The following is a 22,388-nucleotide window of genomic DNA, read 5'->3' on the forward strand; positions in this document are numbered from 1 at the left end:
TATCTATTGTAATCCCAGAAGTTAGAGGACTTCTGGATGATGAATGGGAATGAATGATAGGAAGAAAGCTTAGAGACTTGCCTTGCATACAATCTTTGGTTTTCAGTAGGGGATTCAAATTAGTTCGTATTTGTTAAAGAATAAGAAAATCATGACACTTATTTTAATTTCACGTGTATAATATATATTATTTGTTCAAAGGAGCAAGATCTTGTGCAAACCCTGAGTTGTTTGTCTATGATAATCACACCTGCATTTGCTGAAGTAAGTACAGATTAATTAGCCTTGGATATCTGTTTTAAGTAGTATAATATTTTAAATGTTTTAACTATTACTCTTTCTCAGCTTAAACAGCAGGACGAGAATAACGCTAGCAGGAATCAGGCGATTGAAGAACTCGAGAAAAGTATTGCTGTGGCTGAAGCTGCCTGTCCTGGCATCACAGATAAAATGGTGAAGAAACTAATTGAAAAATTTCAAAAGTAAGTTGGAAATGTCATTTTAAAAATTATTTTGCATTTTCTGTTGTATGTTAATTTATGATGCAATATAATTCCTTTGATTCAACCATTCCAATTATTCCTAACAAAGTCACCTTTTAATACATAGTTGTATACTTAAAAATAGTTTTTGTTTGTTGTCTATCTTAAACATTAGCTTTTGGAGTGATTATCTTTAGGCATGACAAGGTAGTTTTCCACTGCATGAAATGACCTGTTTTTCTTTCTCCACTAGTAGGAGTATAGACAAAAGGTCACTGAGCATATTCTCATTTGAGCTCTTATTAATATAATTGTGGAATGCTTTCTTTCTTGCCACTACCCTCAGAATTTAACAAAACACCACTAGTTGCATAGTTTCCAGTGCTAAAGTTCCTACGTTTGACCTCCATGTGAAAAGTTAAGGAAAAGGTAGAGGGACTCAATCCAGACCAAAAAAGGGCTCTTATGTTCAACTTCAGTTTCTATGTTGTCTCTTGAAATATTCATTTGATTTTGTTCGCATTCAAAAAAGTTCTTACATTTAATTTTTAAAAAAAATTTCAACAAGACTTTTGTATGCATGCACACATATACACTCCTTAGCTCAAGCAAGCTGTAAGGTGATACTGATTTTAGCCTTGACCCTGCTATATCTCTTCTCAGCGCATCTTTATATTTCTTTGTGTTTGTGATGCCACTGGGATCGAGATGGAACAAACTCTGTGACCTATGAAATCACACACTCTCAAAGATCTTTCTATCTGATAAGGCTCACTTGTACTCGCAAACCTAACCCCCTCTTAAAATCCCTTATATTTTAATGAAAACCCCCCATTTGAAAACAAATCAATTGGAAGTTGTGAAATCAGATGCAGAAGGGATTTTTTAACTTGTTTATATTTTAACATCTACATGATGAGATTCAATAGAAACAATGTATCCCTTTTGTGGAATCAGTTTCTTCATTGCAGAGTTCATACAAAGGAGAAATATAAATATGCATAGTTGTACATTGGTTTAAATTTTTAAAAAATTTTATAGGTGTTCAGCAGACGAATCTCCCTAAGAAACTTATTATTGGCTTCTGTTTCATATGGACCCAGAGAGCCCCACCAAACCTACATCAAGATTAACAATGCTTAACCCGTGAGCTCCATGTGCCTTTTGGATCTTTGCAACACTGAAGATTTGGAAGAAGCTATTAAACTATTTTGTGATGGTGTTTATCATTTTATATTTTGAAAGGATTATTTTGTAAGGAATAACTTTTAATACTATAGTTTCACCTGTATTCTAGTAAATGTTGAGACACCGTTTTGCTTTTAAGTATCCCTATTTCTTAAGTTACTAGGATGAATACCTTTCACATTTTGATCTTTAGTTGACTCTACCATCATGAAACATACAGGTCTTTCAAAGTCATTCTCAATATTCAGCTTTTGTAAATTATCAAGCTTCAAAAAGCTTTTTTTTTTAAAAAAAAACATGCATATTCTAAAAATGACTATTGGTGGGGAGGTGTAAATAAGTCATACCTTCTTAAAACAGAAAATTTTAGTAAAGTCTTTTAAATGAAACCTGTAAAAGTATTGACTCTTCTACCAAGTTGGTATGATATTCCAGGCAGCTCAATGATTATCACATTTGAGACCCTGTGTTTGAAGCATTTACAGGCAATGTATAGCAACAGAGGTACCTCTTGGTGTATAGTATTTACATTCTCTTTTAGGTAGAAGAGGCAATTTTACCCTTATTTAACATGGTTAGAAATTTAAAGCAAGATCATTTACCCAAGGATAGGTGTTTGGTAATGTTGGAGGAGTTAGTCTGGCTTCATGTTTTACATCTTCAACTAAAATCCCATACTATCTGCTTGGATTTGGAGAGCCAAAAAATAAAGCTGATTGTCATGTGATTAAACATCTGATCAACAGGTATGAATATAACTTAAATCAGCATATTTTTGCCATGGTAATGAATTGTCCTGTAAACTATTTATATATTTTTGTTCTTCATAATTATCACTAATAAGCATCAGTTTGTTGTTTTTAAAAGGATATTTAAGTGAGCATTTTCTAGTTCATATGAAAATAACCATAGTACAGGATGATTTCTGTCCACACAAAGGTTAAGTTAGATTGCACAGTTAATTTTCACTTATATTTATGGTACTATTATGTGGGTGATGCCTTTTTCTTTTAAGCCCAGTACATATATTATGCCTGCCTAAGTTCTGAACTGGGGCTATATTTCAGTAGTTGTAGAATTATTGATATTTAGTTTTGATAGCTAATGTTTAATTGTTTGGATCTGCACAGTTTGGTTTTTGCACAAAAGTCATTTAAAAAAATCTGAGTAATTGTCAAATATTAAAAGAAAGATATTCTTCCTGTAAGGAATACAGTTTTTAGTCAAAGTGGCCATTACATCCTCTTTTTAATTTACATAATATAGATACTTGAGAAAGTTGTTGTGGTGTTGTATGCCAAGAAAATTCTTTTTATTGGTGCCTATATTGTAACAATTATTTTTAATGCATTGTATTTTGAAGTAATGGTTCAGTTAAATTTTTCACCTGCTGTGTAACTGAAACACAATTACAGTTTATAATCTGTAGACGTCTGGAGATAATTTTGCAACTCATGTTATGGGTTAAATGAATATTTTTGTAAAAGTAAAAGCAACAAATTTATAAATTGAGTATTTGAAACTTTACAACACAGTTGCATCCCAAATACAAATTGTATTGCTTATTCATTATAGCTGTTCGTCCTGTAATCTGTTTCTAGGTGAAGCATACTCCAATGTCTTGGGGGTTTTGAAAATAAATATTTAAATTTCACAGTCCTCAATGTTTGTTTTCCTTGAGTTGGGGGTGTGGTATGGGACTTCAAGGACTCCTTTGTCCTTTATTGTTCAAACACTAAAATCGAAATTTTTGTTGGAAACCAGAAGATACTTTTCACATTTCATTAAGCATTAATTATAGCTACAGTGAACATCTGTCCTGATTTCTAGGCCTCCTGTCTTGACCAAATTATTAATAAAGTCCCCTTTCACTTGAAAGTGTCCTGGGTTGAACAATAAATTGTATGGTCACCCTAATTATTATATTATTAAGAGATCATATATAGATATAAACTTAGTAAAGATTTTTAGAAATTGATATGAGAAATAGCATTAACATGAAGGAGTTTAAGTTTTTCCTAGAGAAGAGGTTGAGGGTGAACTTAACATAGCATTAAGGATCTATGGTATTAATATGTATTAATATATTAGTATATTAATTATATAATATTCTAATATTATACTATGTTATATTATTAAGCCCAGGTGATTGGGTTTCACTATATTCTTATTATTAGATAGCTACTCTAGACTTGTGAGTTACTGGATATGAGTCCAGAAGCAGACAAGAAAGTGCTAGGATGGAGGAAAGGGGTAGGATGAGGTATATTAAGAGGGATTTTTCTGATGTAAAGTTTAGGAGAGTAAGGAAGCTATTCCATTAATTTTTTCTCCTTTAAGTTATATATAAAAATAGCTTGCCTATAGAATTGCCTCCTTTCTTTGAAGTTAGTAGCAACATTATCTTGTAAATATGTTGGACTTTAAAATCAAACAAAATAAACTTCTCAAATAGAATGCTATACCTTCTAGGAGGACCATTAGAGAAATTCTGAATGGGTAAAAAATGGAATTTTGGTTCATTAACTCACCCTGGTATTAGTACCATCCTTTTTTGTTTCAGCTACCCTTCAATTCTACTACTTTTCCTCTCCCTGGCCATACATTTTCACTTGCCTCCCTCCTTTTCCTTGTTCTGTAACTGTCCCTTTCCTTAGTAATAGGCCAGAACCAATCACTTCTGAAATTGATTAAAACAAAAGGAAGAACATAGTTATAATTTATTTTTTAATTACCTGGATTTTCCATCACACTTTATTACAATAACATTCATTTCCTGGCCTGCATACATGCAAGAAGCTATGACAAAAAATAAATTCTGGCAGGAAATATTAGATAGACAAACTGACCTGATAATGTTTCTCTTTTACTAGATATAGTAAATAGTTAAGAATATAGAAGTTATAAGTAAAACAACATGATATTTTAATCTGTTTTATGTCTGGCTCTAGAAATTGATTTAATTCATGAATTTCCTAGGTTTAGAATTCTGCCAAGTCCTAGATTAATTCTAAACCTGTATTCTCTTGAGAGGATCTATGCCACCACCTCCTTCCTGAGGCTGTAGGAGGGCCATGCTCCGCCTTTATATGTTATAAAAATGGAAGTCTTTAGCATATTACAAGACCATTTCTACTGGGCCCCACACAAATAGTAAAGACTGAAATATTCGTTCAGTGTTGTTTAAGAGCACAAAGATCAACACAGTCACAATCTACTAAATCACTAAATGCCATTAGAAGCTAATTCCATATGCCAACCCATACTGTCACCATTCTTCAGCATCGAAGAGCCTGACCTTCACTCACAATGTCTCTATGAGGAAGTATGCAGTGGAGATGACAAATACCCACTTTGCCTTGCCACAGTGCTGGTGAGGAGAGGTCATGTTCTAAAGTCCCTTCAGAGGTAATGGAAGAGTGAAACTCAAGGAATGAGGCAACAGCTGGATCTTTCATAAGGTAAGCATCCAAAATGAGATTTCCTTAATACCAATGAATATGTAGTAACCAAGAAAATGGTTTCTACAACTTTCATTATTTTCTGCCTAAGTCAGTAACATGGAACTGGCTCAGAAATGTCCACAGGTTCACACTTTTAAGCTAAAAAGTAATTACATGGTTTTAGTGAAGTCCCGTCTTCAGCAGTTGGTGTGTTGAAATAAGCATCTTCATCTTCTTCATCTAACTGTAGACTACCAGAAGACAGGCGGATTCTGGCCATGGGTGACCTTATTTCTTTGCCATACAAAGCATAGTAGTCTGGTTTAAGAATCTCTGATTCAGAATCACTGGATTCACTAGCTACATACCTTTCTGCTGTACTTTGATCCATTAGAACTGCTGGCAACTCCTGCTCTGCAAACATATCCGTAAACTGGTCTGCTTTATGACTGAGAGCAGGACAAGGCCCTAAAGGTCTAAATTCTGACCCAAAAGGAAAACGAATAGTTTTCATGTCTGATTGGCTCTGGGACCTTTTAGGGGTTTGCTCTTGAATGTTATATACAAATGCATCTTCCAAATTTGGGTCTTCCTCTTCTACACCTACATTGATGTTGCTCCTACCGCTAGTCCTGGCTATAGCTTCTTGGAGTCCTTGCAGGTCTTGCTGAAAGCTCTTCATTCTGATACTCCTTGGGCTTCTTTTGGCTGGCTTCATTGCAGTGGGCTCTACATAGCTATCTGGACTTGTCCTTTCCTCTGCTCTGATTGGGGACCGTCTGGGCACCTGGGGTGGCTTATCCACATAAAAAATGACCTGGGGAGGCATAATACCAACATGCTGACCTGTACAAGGAATATAGGGCACATCCGTGTAAGTTAGCTGCTTTGCTGGACTCACTTTGCTTGTGAGGCCAGAAGATATGTTCATGTGATTACCAGCAAACTTACAGCTTGTTTGGAAGGAGCTTAGAGAACTCCTCTCTGAAAAAATGTCTCTGGGATCAGGGTTAGGATCGGGCTCACTGTTAAAGACAGGGTCCGTATAAATAAAAGGGAAAGAGGAACTGCTTTGGGACTGATGTAGCAATGTGGGATCTGCCTCTGGTTTGGAATGCTCCAGCTCAGTTGCAAATGTCACCTCCACTGCAGAGTTCCTCCTCCTACTCTCCAGCACTGGCTCAGATGCGTGCACTCCATTCACATTTTGGTAGTAGCCACCACCATATGCTAGTCTCAAATCTTCCACCTTGAGAGAAAGGACACATTGGTGAAAGAAGGAAAAGGCCATTTGGTTAGGGCTGGGGGAGGGATCTAAATTAGCCTCAAAGTTTGAAAGGTAGTTTTTCATAAAGTCATTTAACAAGATCCATGTTCTATTCTAGGGTAGATAAATATATAAAGAAGGGGTAATAACTTCTACTACATCCCAGTGCATGTGTTAAAAAGTACACGTGACACTATTCTTTCTCAATGACATCCTACTTCCGGACTCTGAGTGTATACACTACAAGCAGTTTGGTTTAATAGCTATATTAGTGAACCAGGAGTCCTGCCTGTTAGTCCTGGCTCTGTCTCTGATTTGCTGTGTGACCTTAGACAAGCCTCCTAACCTTGCTGCTCCAGCCTCCTCCCTATTTTCTGTAAAATGGTGGGAGGAGGGCTATGAATGGTATGAGAGGTTCATATACTAAATGGCTCCTTTCATCATTATGCCTCTGATGCCTTTTGGATAAAAACTGCCAGTGACTTGAAGGCATGAGGATTTATGAGACCTATAATTATTTTTTTAGGGAGAGTAAAAGAAAAATAATTCACAATTTTCATACTAAAAATGTCAAAGGAAGCCATCGTCTCACAGTTCCAAGGGAACAACACTTTGTCCTTAAGTTACAAAATTACACAGGAAAAATACTCGAAAACTTTAACCCAAGACCTTATACCTTCCTCTACACTTTAAGATTTTCATAGGTAAAAAGATGGAGCTTTCAGTTTTGAAAATTCAAAGCCATTTGGATCTGCATTTTGCAAGATGTTAGCAACACAGGTTGCAATTTGAAGATGTGCCAGTTCTCTCCAGTCTATAAGGTACACACCAGTGGTAGTTTACTAAATGGTCTTCTATTGGCAGGAAAGACTGAGCTGACAGACCTCCCCAGGAAGCTAACCTACTCGAACAGAGTAACCTTTTTACACACTGGGATTCTGGCAGAATCAATTCTTGGAAGCATTTGAAATTTGCACAAATTACATTTATCTAAAGAAGTAGAAATTTTCAGAAACCTTACTTGTTTTGACACATCAGAGAGGAGGTCTGGTGAGGACCTGCACTGTCGTTCATGGTACTGAGATGGGTAATGTTTCCTGAAATCCCCAAGCAGAGAAGTCATTGAAATGACCTTCATGTGGGTACCAGGATACATAGAAATCTCCAAATTCAGCATAAAACCAACACGAGCAAGAGAAACAAAATCATGTACCTTTCAAATGGCAAGCTCTTCAGCCTCCCTTTTCTCCCATATTCCAAAAGTTGCCTTTGGGTTCGTCCACTATCATAAGGAACAATAAAAATCCTTAGTTCTAGCCATAAACCAATAGGCTACTAAAACTTGAAAGCCTCATTTATTGTTGAAATCAAAAGACTAGATGAATGACAAATGTCATGAATCTTTGACCATCACAATGATAATACCCACTTATTCAAGGACCAGGCAGAGAACAACCTCAACTACTCAGAACGCAGGTATTTTTTAAAGGCCTCTGAACAGGGTTATACAACAGTTAAAAATTGCAGGCTTCAAAAATAATAGACCTGGTCTGGGCACGGTGGCTAACACCTTAATTCCAGCCCTTTGGGAGGCTGAGGCAGGAGGATGACTCGAGCCCAGGAGTTTGAGACCAGCCTGGGCAACACAGTGAGACCTCATCTCTACAAAGATAATAAAAATTACCCGGGCGTGGTAGTGCATGCCTGTAGTCCCAACCACTTGGGAGGCTGAGGTGGGAGGATTGCTTGAGCCTGGCAGGCAAGGCTGCAGTGAGCGGAGATCATGCCACTGCACTCCAGCCTGGGCAACACAGCGAGACCCTGTCTCAAAGAATAATAACAACAATATATTTTCCTTTAAAGCCTTTTCCTCTACCTCCAAACCAGAGTCAACTGACTGATTTTCCATACTACTTTGAATGAGATTACTTATCTGGTTTCCCAGTCCACAGCAGAAGAAAAGCAGCTAAATGAACAGTAGAAGAGGATTGTTCTAGTCAGGCATACACTAGCAAAGAAGTCAGATCACGGCCGGGAGAAACATAAAAATCAAAAAAATCACAAGAATTAGCCAGGCACCATGGCTCACACCTGTAATTCCAGCACTTTGGGAGGCCAAGGTGGGTGGATTACAAGGTCAGGGGTTCAAGACCAGCCTGGCCAAGATGGTGAAACCCCATCTCTACCAAAAATACAAAAATTAGCCGGGTGTGGTGGCCTGCACCTGTAATTCCAGCTACTTGGGAGGCTAAGGCAGAGAATTGCTTGAACCTGGGAGGCAGAGGCTGCAGTGAGCCGAGATCACACCACTGCATTCCAGCCTGGGTGACAGAGCAAGACTCCATCTCAAAAAAAAAAAAAAAAAGCAAAAAACAAACAAACAAACAAACAAACAAAAAACAAAACACAAGAATAATAAAGTCTAAAAAGTCTGGACCATTTATAACCTAAGTACAGGGCCTTGACATGCATCCCCTGCCCTGAGGCCATTATTGCACTACAGCTTCCTGCAAAAGATCATATGTGATGTTTATAATAACTCAGGTCACTAAGAAAAGGGCAAAATATGCTCAGTATCATCTATTTAAGAAGGCAGGGATTCGTAGAATACAGACTGGAAAGATTCAATCAGAAATATGTAAGTTTTAACAGATTTTAATTTTTACTGGGGTAGGCTACCACTCTGAAAAAAAATTCTTCATGGGGAAGCTTTTAATCAGAATTTTGTACCTAGCTAAAAGTTTTGAAAACTTACTCCAACGGATTCCTAGGCTGATGTATTCAAGTAAAGACAAGATCTTTTTTTTAAATTTTATTATTATTATACTTTAAGTTTTAGGGTACATGTGCACAACGTGCAGGTTTGTTACATATGTATACATGTACCATGTTGGTGTGCTGCACCCATTAACTCAAAAGACAAGATCTTAACCCAACCTTGCTTCGATTCCTCCAAAGTGTGACCTGTAGTGAGGATTCTCTAGTGGCATATTGTTCAATCTTCTAAATCTCTTATCCCCTCCAGTGCTTTCTCACACTAGCTTTTACAACCCAAAGGATGCTGTTGAGCTTTTTCTTTCCATGGTTTGCATATAAGTTAAATATAAGAGAAACAATGGGTTTATAGAACATGTATTCTCAAACTGCACACATCAGCCCATCCTTGCTGAAACTCTGATCCTACCCCTTAGGTAAGTTGCCCTCCCCTTCCTCCCTCCTAGTTAGGAAACATTGACTTAATGTGTCACACAGAGAATGAGCAGGAAAGGGTGCAATCTTTGATGTGATTAAAATGGATTCTTTGTTGCTTCTAGAATGTGAACTCCTCCTAAGCCTCCTGTGTTATTGAAAAGAAGCAGTGTGAGCAGTTTGCCTATGTGCATTGTTTAATTACCTATAGCGGAAACTGGAACCCTTGCTGCAGAGTAGGGTTTTGGGCTTTGATTTGGGCTCTTCCGAAAGCCTAAAGAAAGCATGGTACTCCACACAAGTCTTCCAGAAAGCCTTGCAGGCATCTCGGCTGGCCATGGTGAACTCCAAGGTATCCTTGCACAACACCTGTATAAACCAATTTCCATCAAGTAAAACATCCTTCAAGAATATCAAAGACCTTCAAATCCCAATGCCTTCCAAACTATTGCTCCGTTGGCCCATGCAACTTCTGATTTTCCACTTGGCTCCCTGTAGGTTTCACACCTACTGAAACCTAATGATTGGCAACTTTGTGAGGAATAGACAGGGCCACTGCTCACAAACAGAGCCTTCTCTAAGAAGCAAATATTGCTTTGCACACTCCACTCACCTTAAATACCTTTTTTACTCACTCTTCTCTGCCAGAAACACTTTTATGAAGTTGTAAATTAGATTAAAATCATGTCAAAGGGCATCTTTTCAAGGTGAGGAGAAGTTATAAATGACCAACAGGAAACAGGAGGGAGGAGAAGATTTCCTTATAGATGGAAGGGTTCATAAGATGATTACATGTACATAAGTCTGTTGTTTTCTTGAGACAAGGTGTCACTCTGTTGCCCAGGCTGAAGTGCAGTGGCATGATCATCACTCACTATAATCTCGAACTCCTGGGCTCAAGCAATCTTCCTGACTCAGCCTCCTGAATAGCTAGAACTACAGGCATGTGCCACCATACCTGCCTAATTTCTTTGTTTTTTTTTGTTGTTGTTGTTGAGATGGGATCTTGCTATGTTGCCCAGGTTGGTCTCAAACTCCTGAACTCAAGTGATCCTTCCACCTCAACCTCTTAAAGCACTGGGATTATGAATGCGAGCCACCACACTCAGCCCATGAGTCTTTTTAGTGTAACAGTTAGAAACACTTTTTCCTCTATAGGTTGTCTTGTACAATGCTCTATATTGCTCATCTAGCATATTCTAATCTTGGCTTTCCAGACCTAAAGTTTGAGTTTTCCCCATCTCCTGACACTATATGTACCCCTCACATGGCATGTTTTCAGCCCTGTTTTCAGCAGCCCCATCAACCCACTGCACTGACCCCACTTCTGTCATTCCTTTCCAGGTTCCTGCATGTAGCCTCTGGGGCTCTCCATGAGCTTCACACTGAATCCAATTTCTTGAACTGCTCAATGAACACTTTTCTATAAGGTCAAGATGCAGAGAATAAAATCCAAACTGCTGGATCTTCAGTAGGTCAAAAATTAGTTGATACACACTTTTTATTTTCTTTATGATCATAAGAAAATTCCTTTCTAGACTAAGTGGCTCATGCCTGGTAACGTCAGCACTTTGGGAAGCCAAGGTAAGAGGATTACTTGAGGCCAGGAGTTCAAGACCAGCCTGGGCAACATAGTGAGACCTTGTCTCTATAAAATATGTTTTAAAAATTAGCGAAATGTGGTGGCACATGTCTGTAGTCCTAGCTACTCAAAAGGCTGAGGCGGGAGGATCACTAGAGCCCAGGATGTTGAGGCTGCTCTGAGCTATATGTCACCACTCCACTTCAGTGTGGGCAACAGTGTTATTCTATCTCTAGAACAAAAAAAGAAGAAGATCATTTCTAGCACCTTTGTCTCACCCTTTACTATGCAACCTTGCCCAATAATTGTTTATTTTGCTTACGTGTATACCTGACTCCCACATCCTGCTTGTTTTTGGCATATACTAGGTGTTCAATAATTTTTGCTTAAGGAAAGTAATTGAAGATACTTTTAAAATGGAACAGATAACATCAAATGAATATGTTCTGAGTCCTAGATCTGGTCACTCCCATTTGACTTATCAAATCCCTAAAATGCAGTTTCCAGGGAGACTTGCCTTTCAGCCCAGTTGCCCCATTTTCCTATTACTTTGTTAATTCTAAACTGCCAATCAGATTTCTTAGTGTTTTGCCTTTAGTAAAAAATGATTAAAACTCTGGTTGATTTCTTTAAAGGCAAAAGAAAAGACACACCGTCACTCAGGGCCAGCCAGCTTTTACCATTTACATTCAAACGATTTGCAGAAACAACCAAAAAAATTCGCAGTGAACAGTAGACGAATTTATTAGAAAGCTACTTACCAAGATATTGGCATGAAGTTTGATGAGAAAATGCTTTCTCTTAAAACTCAACTTGCGGATTTTAGCCCAGTTAAAAGTATTGATCTTTGTATTTCCCTACAGTGAAAAATGTGGCAGATTTCAGAATGTATTAACAAGAGTTGGTCTGTAAGACAGTGCAAACCTGATAGAAAGTGCACTTAATGAGAGGGACCGCCCTTGACCCATCTCTTGCACAGATTGATCCTGCTGCACTGGGTAGGAGCTGTGGTCAAAGAAGGCATTTCAGGTGGGATACAAGGATGCTCTGGAATGCAAGCAAGAAGGGGTATGCCTAGGGAAGTTTTCTAGCCAGCAAAGGGAGATCACAAGAGGAAAGGATTACTACAATAGCTTTTCTAATCTCTCCCCTTTCCCATGTTTCCCGATTCATCTGCTAAAAACAATGTCTTCTTTCTCCTGACACCCCAATAGCTCAAACACCTTCAATAGCTCCTCACTGCCCACATTATATCATGGCCATATCTTGCTGCCTCATCTATATTGAATATATAACCTTTGTTCCCACTAATTCCAAAACACCCTTTCATCTAACTCTATACCTCTCTCCTGCAGTCTCCTCATTTTCCTTGCCCACAATGCCTTCCACATAGTCAAGCCTTCTTGCCAGCTCTGACAGACCCTTGTCTAGGCTATTCTGTTTAATTACTGCAGCCTACACCCATTTCCAACTCCTCTAAACTCCCTTGGCTTTCCTGGTCGGCCCGACCAGCTTTGCTTTTTTGCTTGTTTGTTGTTTGTTCAACAGGTAATCGATTCACATGGTCTGAAAATCAGAGGTATACAAAAAGATATATATAGAAAGAAGTCTCACTCCCACCACTGTCACCCCTATTTCTGTCCCCATCTATCCATTCCCTACAGTTAACTATGTTTATTAGTTTATCATGTATACTTTTCATGCAACTACAAGTAAATATGATTGACCATTTCCCTTTCTGGCTGGTGATAATACTGAGGAGTGAGATCACCTTGGGAAAGGACACCCAAGTTTGAGCCAAGATAACCACCCCTCACTAAAGCTGAAGGGCTTGAAAGGAAAGAGGTTTTACCAGTAACACCAGTACTCCCATGTGAGCAACAGCCAGGTGAATCTGCATCCCTTCACCGTCACTGGCGGGGTGAGGCCTGATGCCATACATATCCAGCTTTCTTGCTATGTCCAGTAGCAGAATGTCAGATTCAGCTGGGCTCCTGCCACTGAAAGGGGAAAGAATTTATGAGCCTAATAAATGCCTCAAGAATGACATTTCCACGCTGAGAGCTCCGTGAGGAGCTCAGTGTTTCATGGAGCCTGAAACTTCTCAGGTTTAACGGCTTGCTCTTAAGAGTCTGTCCCCAATTTTAGTGTTCTCTACGGGGGAAGCAGGTGCCAGTTGAAAGTACTTACATGTGCTTCTGATGAAAGTACATGATCTTGCCCTCTAAACAGTCTTGGTTTGGTAAGTACCGAGTTTGTGCCAGATGCTTCCTATCTGCTTCTTCATGAAAGTCTCCAAGTTCTGCTGCATGACAGGAAAAAGACATTTTTCACATTACCTTTGAGGAACTTAGCAATGGAGCATCCAGCATACCCTTGTCCTCCATCAAACAGCCCTTTCTTTGCAGCCAATGCAGTCCAAAGCCTCCAACCCCATGCTTTATGAATATTTATGTTTCCATAGGGGTGTGTGTGTTTTGAGGGGGGCAATTGGCTCTTTTTCAATTCGGAAGCATTTCAGCCTTAGTATAGGAAGTCACAGACCAAGTATAGATCTTAAGGGCTCCAAGATCACAGTTGAACATTTTGTTAGATTTTTCTTCTACCATATTGTATATATGATCTCTCTTACTTTCAATCAGCCACTGGTATAGGTGGAACTATGTCCCCACCCTCTGCCAAGTTCATATGTTGGAGTCCTAATTCCAGTAGCAGAGAATGTGACTATATTTGGAGATAGAGCTTTTAAGAGGTGATTGAGGTGAAATGACTCCATTAAGGCAAGCCTTAAACCAATCTGACTGGTATCCTTATAAGAAGAAGAAATTTGGACACACAGAGTGACACCAGGGATGTAAGTACACAGAGAAAAAGACCAAGTGATAACACAAAAAGAAGGCAGCCATCTGCTAGCCAAGGAGAAAGGCCTCAGGAAAACAAACAAACAAACAAACAAACAAACAAAAAACTGCTGACAGCTTATCTTGGACATGAAGCCTCCAGAATTGTGGAACATACATTTCTGGCATTTAAGCCATCCAGTCTCTGGTATTTTGTTATGGCAGCCCAGCAAACTAATACAGCCATCCAACCCCACTCCATCCTGATCATAAGTTACCAAGAAAGAGGAATATAAATGCCAACTACATTGCAAGCCAATTAATCACTCTGTACATTGGGAGTCTAGTAAATCCCCAGCTATCTGAAATCCCCAATAGATGAACCATTCTGAAAACCATTCCGGCTTTTCCAAATAGCTAGCAGTTTATCCATGATCATAATTTGCTCTTTTCTAGATGCCTCCAGTTTATTTTTATAAAACATTTATTACAGCACTATGTCTACAAAGGCATTTAGGACTATGTGCCCTTAACCTAAATTGCCTCAGATTGTTTTGATTTTTGGATTCTTTTTTCTTCTTTATAATTTGCATGCCTTTTTCCTCTCTGTCAGATTTATATGAATCACTTCCTGGTCACTGACTTCCCCTGAAGTCAAACTTTAGAATACTTGGTTCTAAAGTGAGACTTCTAATCTAACATAAAATGAGAAAGCAAATATCCAAACCTGTTAGCATTCTATATGCTGTAAAAGTAAATAGACTCTCCATGGAATCCTATGGTGCTCTCCTATTGGATAAGATACATGGACAATAGGATACCTATTTTGAGTGCTGGAGGGCTGTTTTTTTTTCTCTTCTTTCTTGGTTTTCCATTTGTGTTTTAGACAGATGGGTGTATATCTGTATTTCAAAAATCACAATATAATGAAAATCTCCATATAATAAACATTCTTTAAAAGACCAAAGAAATGGCTCATTCATTTATTATTTTTTTTTACCAATACTGATAAATGTACAAATCACATTAAAACCCAGTAAGGCCCTGATGGTTTCACTGACTAATTCTATCAAATATTCAAAGAAGAAATAAATACCAAATCTTCACAAACTCTCCCAGAAAATAGGAGTAGATACTTAGCAACATATTCTATGAGGTCAATATTACCCTGATACCAAAACAGGACAAAAACATCATAAGAAATGAAGACTACAGGTCAACATTCCTCATGAATACAGAGGCAAAAATTCTGAACAAAACACTAGTAATCTGAATTCAGCAGCATATGAAAAGGATTATATACGATGAGTTGAATTTATCTCAGGATTACAAGGTAAGTTCGACATATGAAAACCAATGACTATAATACACTATGATAATAGAATAAAGGACAAAAAAATCCCGCACATTATCTTCTCAAGAGATGGAGAAAAAGCGTTGCACAAAGTCTAATACCCACTCACAATCAACAAAACAAAACAAAACACTTAACAAACAAGGAATATACCAAATGGTGAGAAACTAAATGCTTTCACTTAAGATCAGAAATAAGGTAGAGATATCAAGCGCCTGCCACATCTATCCAACATTGTACTGATGGTTCTAGTCAGTGCAATCAGGCAAGAAGAAGAAACAAAGAATTTGCACTGAAAAGAAGGTGGTAGAACTGTCTTTACTTGCAGTCAACATGATCCTCCATGTAGAAAATCCCAAGGTTGAGCGTGGTGGCTCACGCCTGTAATCCTAGCACTCAGGGAGGCCAAGGCAGGAGGATTGCTTGAGCCCAGGAGTTAGAGACCAGCTTGGGCAACATGGCAAGACCCCATCTCTACCAAAAAATGTAAAAATTTGCTGGGTGTGGTGGCACGTGCCTGTGGTCCCAGGTTCCAGCTACTTTGGAGGCTGAGGTGGGAGCATTGCTTGAGCCCAGGAATTCAAGGCTACAGTGAGCCATGGCCATGCCACTATACTCCAGGTTGGGTGAATGAGTGAGGCCCTATCTCAAAAAAAAAAAGAAGGAAAAAAAGGAAAGAAAAAAAATCCCAAGGAACCTATGAAAAGCTACTAGAACTAATAAATGAGTTCAGCAAGGTAGCGTGATAGAAGATCAATATAGAAAAAGCAATTGTATTTATATATGCTAGCAATGAATAATCTAAAAATGATATTTTAAAAAGTTCCATTTACAATAGCATCAAAAAAGAATAAAATACTGAGGGATGAATTTAATAAAAGAAGTGTAAGGCTTACACACTGAAAAGTACAAAATGCTGCCAAGGGAAATTTTTAAAAGATCTGTATAAATGAAGAGATAGTTCATGTTCACAGACAAGAAGATTCAATATTGTTATGGTGGTAATTTTTCCAAAAAATAATCTATAAATTCAATGCAATCCCCATCAAAATCCCAGTAGGCTTTTAAAAATAGAAATTGAAAAATGGCCTTAAAATTTACATGGAAATGCACAGATCTCAGAATAACCAAACTATTTTGAAAAAGAACAAAGTTGGGCAATGTGTACACCTCCTCATTTCAAAGCTTACCTCAAAGCTACAGTAATTAAGACAGTGTGGTAATGGCATAAGAATAGAAATATAGATCAATGGAACATAACTGAAGTACAGAAGTAACTCCTTATATCTATGGTCAATTGGTTTTTGACAAATGTACCAAGCCAATTCAATGAAGAAAAATAATATTCTTTTCAACAAATGTTGCTAGGACAAATGGACATCCACACACAAAAATATGAAGTTGGACCCCTACCTCACACTATACTCCATGCAAGCGTACAAAAAATTAGCTCAAAATGGATCATAGATCTAACTATAAGAGGTAAATTTATAAAAGTTATAGGAGAAAATCTTTTTGACCTTAAGTTAGGCAAAGAGTTCTTAGATACAACACCAAAAGAATGATCCACTAAAACTATACAGAAAGTGAAATTCCATCAAATTTTAAAACTGTTGTACTTCAAAAGATATCCTTACAAAATGAAAAGACAAGCCACAGATTAGAAGAGAAAATTGCAAATTGTATATCTTATAGACTTTTAATCAGAATTTATAAAATGCTCTTAAAACTCAATAATAATATAAAAACTCATTAAAAAATGGGCAAAAGATTTGACTAGGCCTTTTACCAAAGAAAACATTGGAATAAGCACATGAAACTGCTCAACGTCATTAGTCATTAGGAAAATGCTAATTAAAGTTGCAGTGAGATACTTCATACCCGTTAGAATGGTCATAATCAAAAAGATATACAATACCAAGTGTTAGTGAAGGTATGAAGAAATCAAAAACCTTGTACATTTCTAATGTTATTGTAACAATTTGAATTGGCAGTTTCTGAAAATGTTCAATATAAATATATCATAAGACCCAGCAATTACACTCCTTGGAATGTACCCAAAAGAAATGAAGACTTGTATCCACAAGAACACTTGTGTGCCAATGCTTATAGCATTATTCATAATAGCTAAACTGGAAGAAAATCCAAATGTCCATGACCAGGTGAATAGATAAACAAAATGTGGCTGGGTGCAGTGGCTCACTCCTGTAACCCCAGCACTTTGGGAGGCCGAAGTGGGTGGATTATGAGGTCAGGAGTTCGAGACCAGCCTGACCAACATGGTGAAACCCTGTCTCTACTAAAAATACAAAAATTAGCCGGGCATGGTGGTGCCTGCCTGTGATCCCAGCTACTCAGGAGGCCGAGGCAGGAGAATTGCTTGAACCCGGGAGGCGGAGGTTGCAGTGAGCATCTCAAAAAAAAAAAAAAGTGGTAAATCCATAAATGGAATACTGCTCAGCAAAAGAAAGGAACAAACTATTGCAGCTCATGTTAGAGCATGCATTAATTTAAAAATCATTATTTTGAGTGAAAAAAGTCAGATGCAAAATACCCCATATTTTATCATTTCATTTACATGAAATGTTCAGGAAAGGCAAATCTACAGAAACAGAAAGCAAATTAGTGGTTGCTTGGGGCTGAGCGTGGGAACAGGGCGTGACTGCAAGTAGGGATGAGAGATGTCTTTTGGTGTGATGGAAATGTTTTAAAACTGGATTGCGGTAATGTTTGCACAACTGTAAATTTGCTAAAAATCATTGAGTTGTGCATTTAAAATGGGTGAATTTTATGATGTGTCAATTATACCTCAATAGAGCTGTTTTTTTAAATAAATCACATGCACAAACACACACACCCCAATTTTCCAGTTTATTAACCATAAATCCCACGTTGACCGTAAGAAAAACAAAAGCACATAAGACTGTGCTTTTTTTTCTCTCCATACAAGACTATAGCAACCTAAGAATAGAATTATGACATACGAATGAGTAAATATCTCCAGTAACAGAAGGTGACAAATGTTATAAGCACCTTCACTGTTAACACGCTGGTCCAAACTACCGTGGTCTCTCTCTCCTGTAATATCCTTTTATCTAGTCTCCCCACTTCCACCATTTCCTCTTGAAGTCTGTTTTCACCACAGCAGCCAACAGGACCCTGTCAAAACCTAATTCAGATTATTTCACTCCTCTGCTTAAACTGCTTCGATGGCTTATCTGCTCATTTAGAGTTATGCTATAGGTCTTTCGTATGCTTTTTTTAAAAAGAGATGGCCAGTTGGATGTGCACTCCTGGCCTCAAGTGATCCTCCCACCTCAGTCTCCCAAAGTGCTGGGATTACAGGCATGAACCAACACACCTGGCCCTTTAATATGCTTTTAAGGCCTTCATATTTATTCTCTTCCTCTCTTACTGAGCTCCAGCCAGCCACAAAAGCCTTTCTGATGTTTTTTGAACACCCCAGGCATGCTCTCACCTCAGGCGCTTTGCACTGGATGTTCTCTTTGCCAGGATTCTCTTTCACATGATTTTGTTGCGTAGCTTACCCTCCCACCTCCTTCAAGTCTTTGTTTAGCTGTCATCTTCCCAGTAAGCCTACCCTGTCCACCTTATTTAAATATTTATGCTGGCTGGGCACTGTGGCTTACGCCTGTAATCCCAGCACTTTGGGAAGCCAAAGCGGGAGGATCACTTGAGGCCAGGAGTTCAAGACCGGCCTGGCCAACATGGTGAAACCCTGTCTCTACTAAAAATACAAAAAAAAAAAAAAAAAAAAAAAAAAAGCCAGGTGTGGTGGCATGTGCCTGTAATCCCAGCTACTCGGGAGGTTGAGGCAGGAGAATCACTTGAACCTGGGAGGTAGAGGTTGCAGTGAGCTGAGATCGCCCCACTGCACTCCAGCCTGGCCGATAGCATGAGACCCCATCTCAAAAAATAATATTTATGCCGATGTTAACTCTTGTCCATAAAAGAAGAAAATAATAAAATTTAAAAATATAAATATTCAGTGTCTGCCCCCAGAATTCCTCCATCTCCCTCCTATGCTTCATTTTTCTCCATTGCTCTGATCACCTGCTACCATGCGTTATATAATTTATTTACTTATTTTGGTCATTGTCTGATTTTCCCCTGCTGCCAAAATGTGAGCTCCACAAGGGCAAGGATTTTTGTCTGTTTATTGCTGTGTTCCCAGTGCCTATAATAGTATCTGGCATGTGGTAGGAACATGATACAATTTTCTTGAATTAACGACCAAGAAGAGTTACTGAAGGAGTTCATAAAAGAGGGACGCTTCATTTGAAATGTTCAGCTTGTGTTTGGGAGGGAGTGTCTGGCTAGAGTAGAGAGGTGTGTAAATGAAACCAAAGGAGACGAGAAGGTTGGAATGTGGAGGTTCTTGAACGCTTAAAATATAGCAGGTATCCAACAAATATTAGATGAATGGAAAATTAGACAAATAAATGAGCAATCTAGTTGTGTTCTGCATACTACGTTAGAGTTTAGTGAAATAGTCTCACTGCGATCAATTGCGAAGAACTACCTAGTTGGAACTTTAGCTTTTTTCCATGGAAAGAGTTTCTACTGACAAACAATAATATCCTCTAGAAAAGCTCAAGTGCTCTGTGCTATGCCTGAAATGGCCACTAGGGAATGCTCAAATCCATAAGGCAGAACTGTTAAGAATGAAATTGGGCTCCCCCGTCAGAGACTGCCTGGGAGCCCCAGTCCTCTGACTGCTGCCTCAACAGGCAGCTAGTGGAGAAGGATGTCTTCTAGCACTGTTTCCTCTATCTGCTCTACCCTGTGCTCCCACTCCAATGCCAAAGTACAATACTGGACATGACGGTTAGCGTCCTTGGCATTCAAGACCCTTCAAAATGGTGCATTTTCCATCACCTCTTCTAAACAGACCCTATATTTGGGCTATACTGGGTCATTTTTCATCCTCTATATACGCCACTTCTTGTCCAACCACCATTTTTGTTTTCATGCTGTTTCCTTTACTGACCAGTACTTATCCAATTCCTACGTGTCCCTTTAAGGCCCAGCACAAAAGCCACCTTCTCCAACAGCCTTCCATGATTACCATTTCTCTTACTGCCCCCTGCCTTTCTGAGATCCTAGGGATCTCATTGCTTGTCCCTGCCAGGAGTCACTTGGTAAACACTTATTCAGACACTGTCCCTATCTAAGCACTGAATTCTGGGGCTGCCGGTGAAATTAGAAATCTGCCATTTCTGGACTATCAGAAAGGTAAGGTACAGAGGTCAAAAATGAACTTAAGTTACAAAAAATGAAGTTATGATCCTGCAGGACTAGTAAGAAACAGCCTATTCTTTGGAGGTCTCTCTAGAAGACAGAAAATGTCCAGCTGGCTTTAGAAGAGATACTATCTCCAGCTGCCTATACCCTGCCCTTGGGGCTGTAGGAGCAGCCTGGCCTGCCAGGCATCACCCCCTCCCTGGAAGGCCCCTGCTGTTCTCCAGACCACCTTCTACCTACCTTCCTTATGCAGCCTAGTCCAGCTACTTGTTGGTTGTTAGGATATGGGGAACACTAATAGATGCCTGGGGCTTTTTTCCCTTTTTACCTCTCTCCACCTGCTGTACTCTGTGCTTTGTTCTCTGAAATCATGATAAAGAGCAACAGGGAAGTCACAACAAACGTGACAATGTGCTACAGAGAGCATGTATCAGAGAATTATCCTGGGGTAAGCAGAGGGAGTGGGGACCTGTCTGGCAAAGCCCATGCCCAGATTAGCCCAAACCAGCTCCTGGACAGCTTTCCCAGAGGCGGTAGGAGGGGAAGGTTGGACTGGGGTAGAAGAAAATCAGCATTTTCATTTAATCCACAGAACCAAAGGTATTCTTGTCACTATTTTAAAGACAAGGAAACTCAGGCTCAGGCCATGCTGTTTCTCTCTATCTTATCCAGGCTTTCTCTCCCCTGTAAACCCTAACACAGTGATGGGCATGTGTGGGGAGCTCAGCTCCTGTGCTTGGTTCTCTACCTGGCTGATAGGTCCCGAAGCAGACAGACATTTGCTACTTACATTGTAAGATGTGAGATACCATCAACGCTGTACAGTTGTCACTGCATGGAAGCCTTCCTAGAGCCAAATCCTTCTTTATTTGAAGAGTAAAAAGATACCTGCAAAGAAATTGGGGAGAATCTCTTGATAAAGAAACAGAAATAAGAAAGAAGCATTTTCCTTCTCCCAGATCCAAGATGATTCAAGAAAGGAATGGTGCCCCCAGTCAGTCAGATGCCTTTTTTGGGGTGGTGAGTAATGCATAGGCTTTGCTTCAGCCCCAAACCAGACCAGGACCACAACTTGGCTGATCGAACACTTTGGCAGGCCTCACAGCCATTAGGAATCACCCTGGCCAAATCCTCCTGCCAAATTGAGAAAGTTGGCCAATCATCCTCTGGTGGTTTCTGCCACGTAGCAAAGCCACATTCCCAGCTAGAGAGAATAGGAGATCAAGCAAGAATAAATGCACTCAGGAGGCCAGTAGCATACTGTTTACAAAACGCTATCAAGTACTCACTACTATAACAACTTAGGAGGTTGGTGGAGCAAGAAATGATCACTCCAGTTTACAATTATAGAAAGAGAGGGGCTAGGTGATTTTGACAAGGTCATATCACCCAAGGATAGTGAACCTGTGGCTAGAACTTAGGTCTGCCCCTGAATTCAGGCTGCCTCCTATCCAAAAGACTGTGTTTTAGAAATGAAGAACTTGGGGCCCTGCTTCTGCCTGTTATTCCCTTGGCCTGGACCATCTTCTCTGTATCACCAGTGCCCAACACATCATTTTACACAGTCAGTATAATTAATGTTTGCTGAAAAGAACTAAACCAAACTGCCCCTTTTCCCACCAAACGCTCGTCAGGGACCTATGAAATGCAGCTTGGTATCTAGGGCTCTGCTAAACAGATAACATTTATCCCACACTTATGAAAAAGTCATTTTCAAAGGAGAATCAAATTTTGGAAAGAAATGTGCATAATGAAGACTACCTACCACTAATTACCTT

At 39.0% G+C, this 22,388-nt stretch overlaps 2 protein-coding genes across 5 annotated transcripts in view; one reads left to right on the plus strand and one right to left on the minus strand.

The window, feature by feature from the left end:
- STK26 (serine/threonine kinase 26) overlaps nucleotides 1–3,329 on the plus strand; it is a 52,260-nt gene extending 48,931 nt beyond the window's left edge. For all 3 annotated transcript variants that reach the window (XM_054472482.1, XM_063660822.1, XM_063660823.1), the window contains 3 exons: nucleotides 202–264; nucleotides 346–482; nucleotides 1,524–3,329. In XM_054472482.1, coding sequence (XP_054328457.1) covers nucleotides 202–264; nucleotides 346–482; nucleotides 1,524–1,548 — 225 coding nt within the window. In that variant the 3' untranslated portion in view covers nucleotides 1,549–3,329. The remainder of the gene's footprint in view (nucleotides 1–201; nucleotides 265–345; nucleotides 483–1,523) is intronic.
- A 1,051-nt stretch (nucleotides 3,330–4,380) lies between these two features.
- Nucleotides 4,381–22,388, minus strand: part of FRMD7 (FERM domain containing 7) — a 50,251-nt gene continuing 32,243 nt past the window's right edge. For both annotated transcript variants that reach the window (XM_054472680.1, XM_054472679.1), the window contains exons 5-12: nucleotides 21,401–21,498; nucleotides 13,342–13,456; nucleotides 13,004–13,151; nucleotides 11,913–12,008; nucleotides 9,775–9,938; nucleotides 7,594–7,662; nucleotides 7,402–7,477; nucleotides 4,381–6,362 (exon numbers count right to left, since the gene is read on the minus strand). In XM_054472680.1, the coding sequence (XP_054328655.1) occupies nucleotides 5,268–6,362; nucleotides 7,402–7,477; nucleotides 7,594–7,662; nucleotides 9,775–9,938; nucleotides 11,913–12,008; nucleotides 13,004–13,151; nucleotides 13,342–13,456; nucleotides 21,401–21,498 (1,861 nt within the window). In that variant the 3' untranslated portion in view covers nucleotides 4,381–5,267. The remainder of the gene's footprint in view (nucleotides 6,363–7,401; nucleotides 7,478–7,593; nucleotides 7,663–9,774; nucleotides 9,939–11,912; nucleotides 12,009–13,003; nucleotides 13,152–13,341; nucleotides 13,457–21,400; nucleotides 21,499–22,388) is intronic.

This window comes from Pongo pygmaeus, chromosome X, assembly GCF_028885625.2.
Source record: "Pongo pygmaeus isolate AG05252 chromosome X, NHGRI_mPonPyg2-v2.0_pri, whole genome shotgun sequence".
NCBI lineage: Eukaryota > Metazoa > Chordata > Mammalia > Primates > Hominidae > Pongo > Pongo pygmaeus.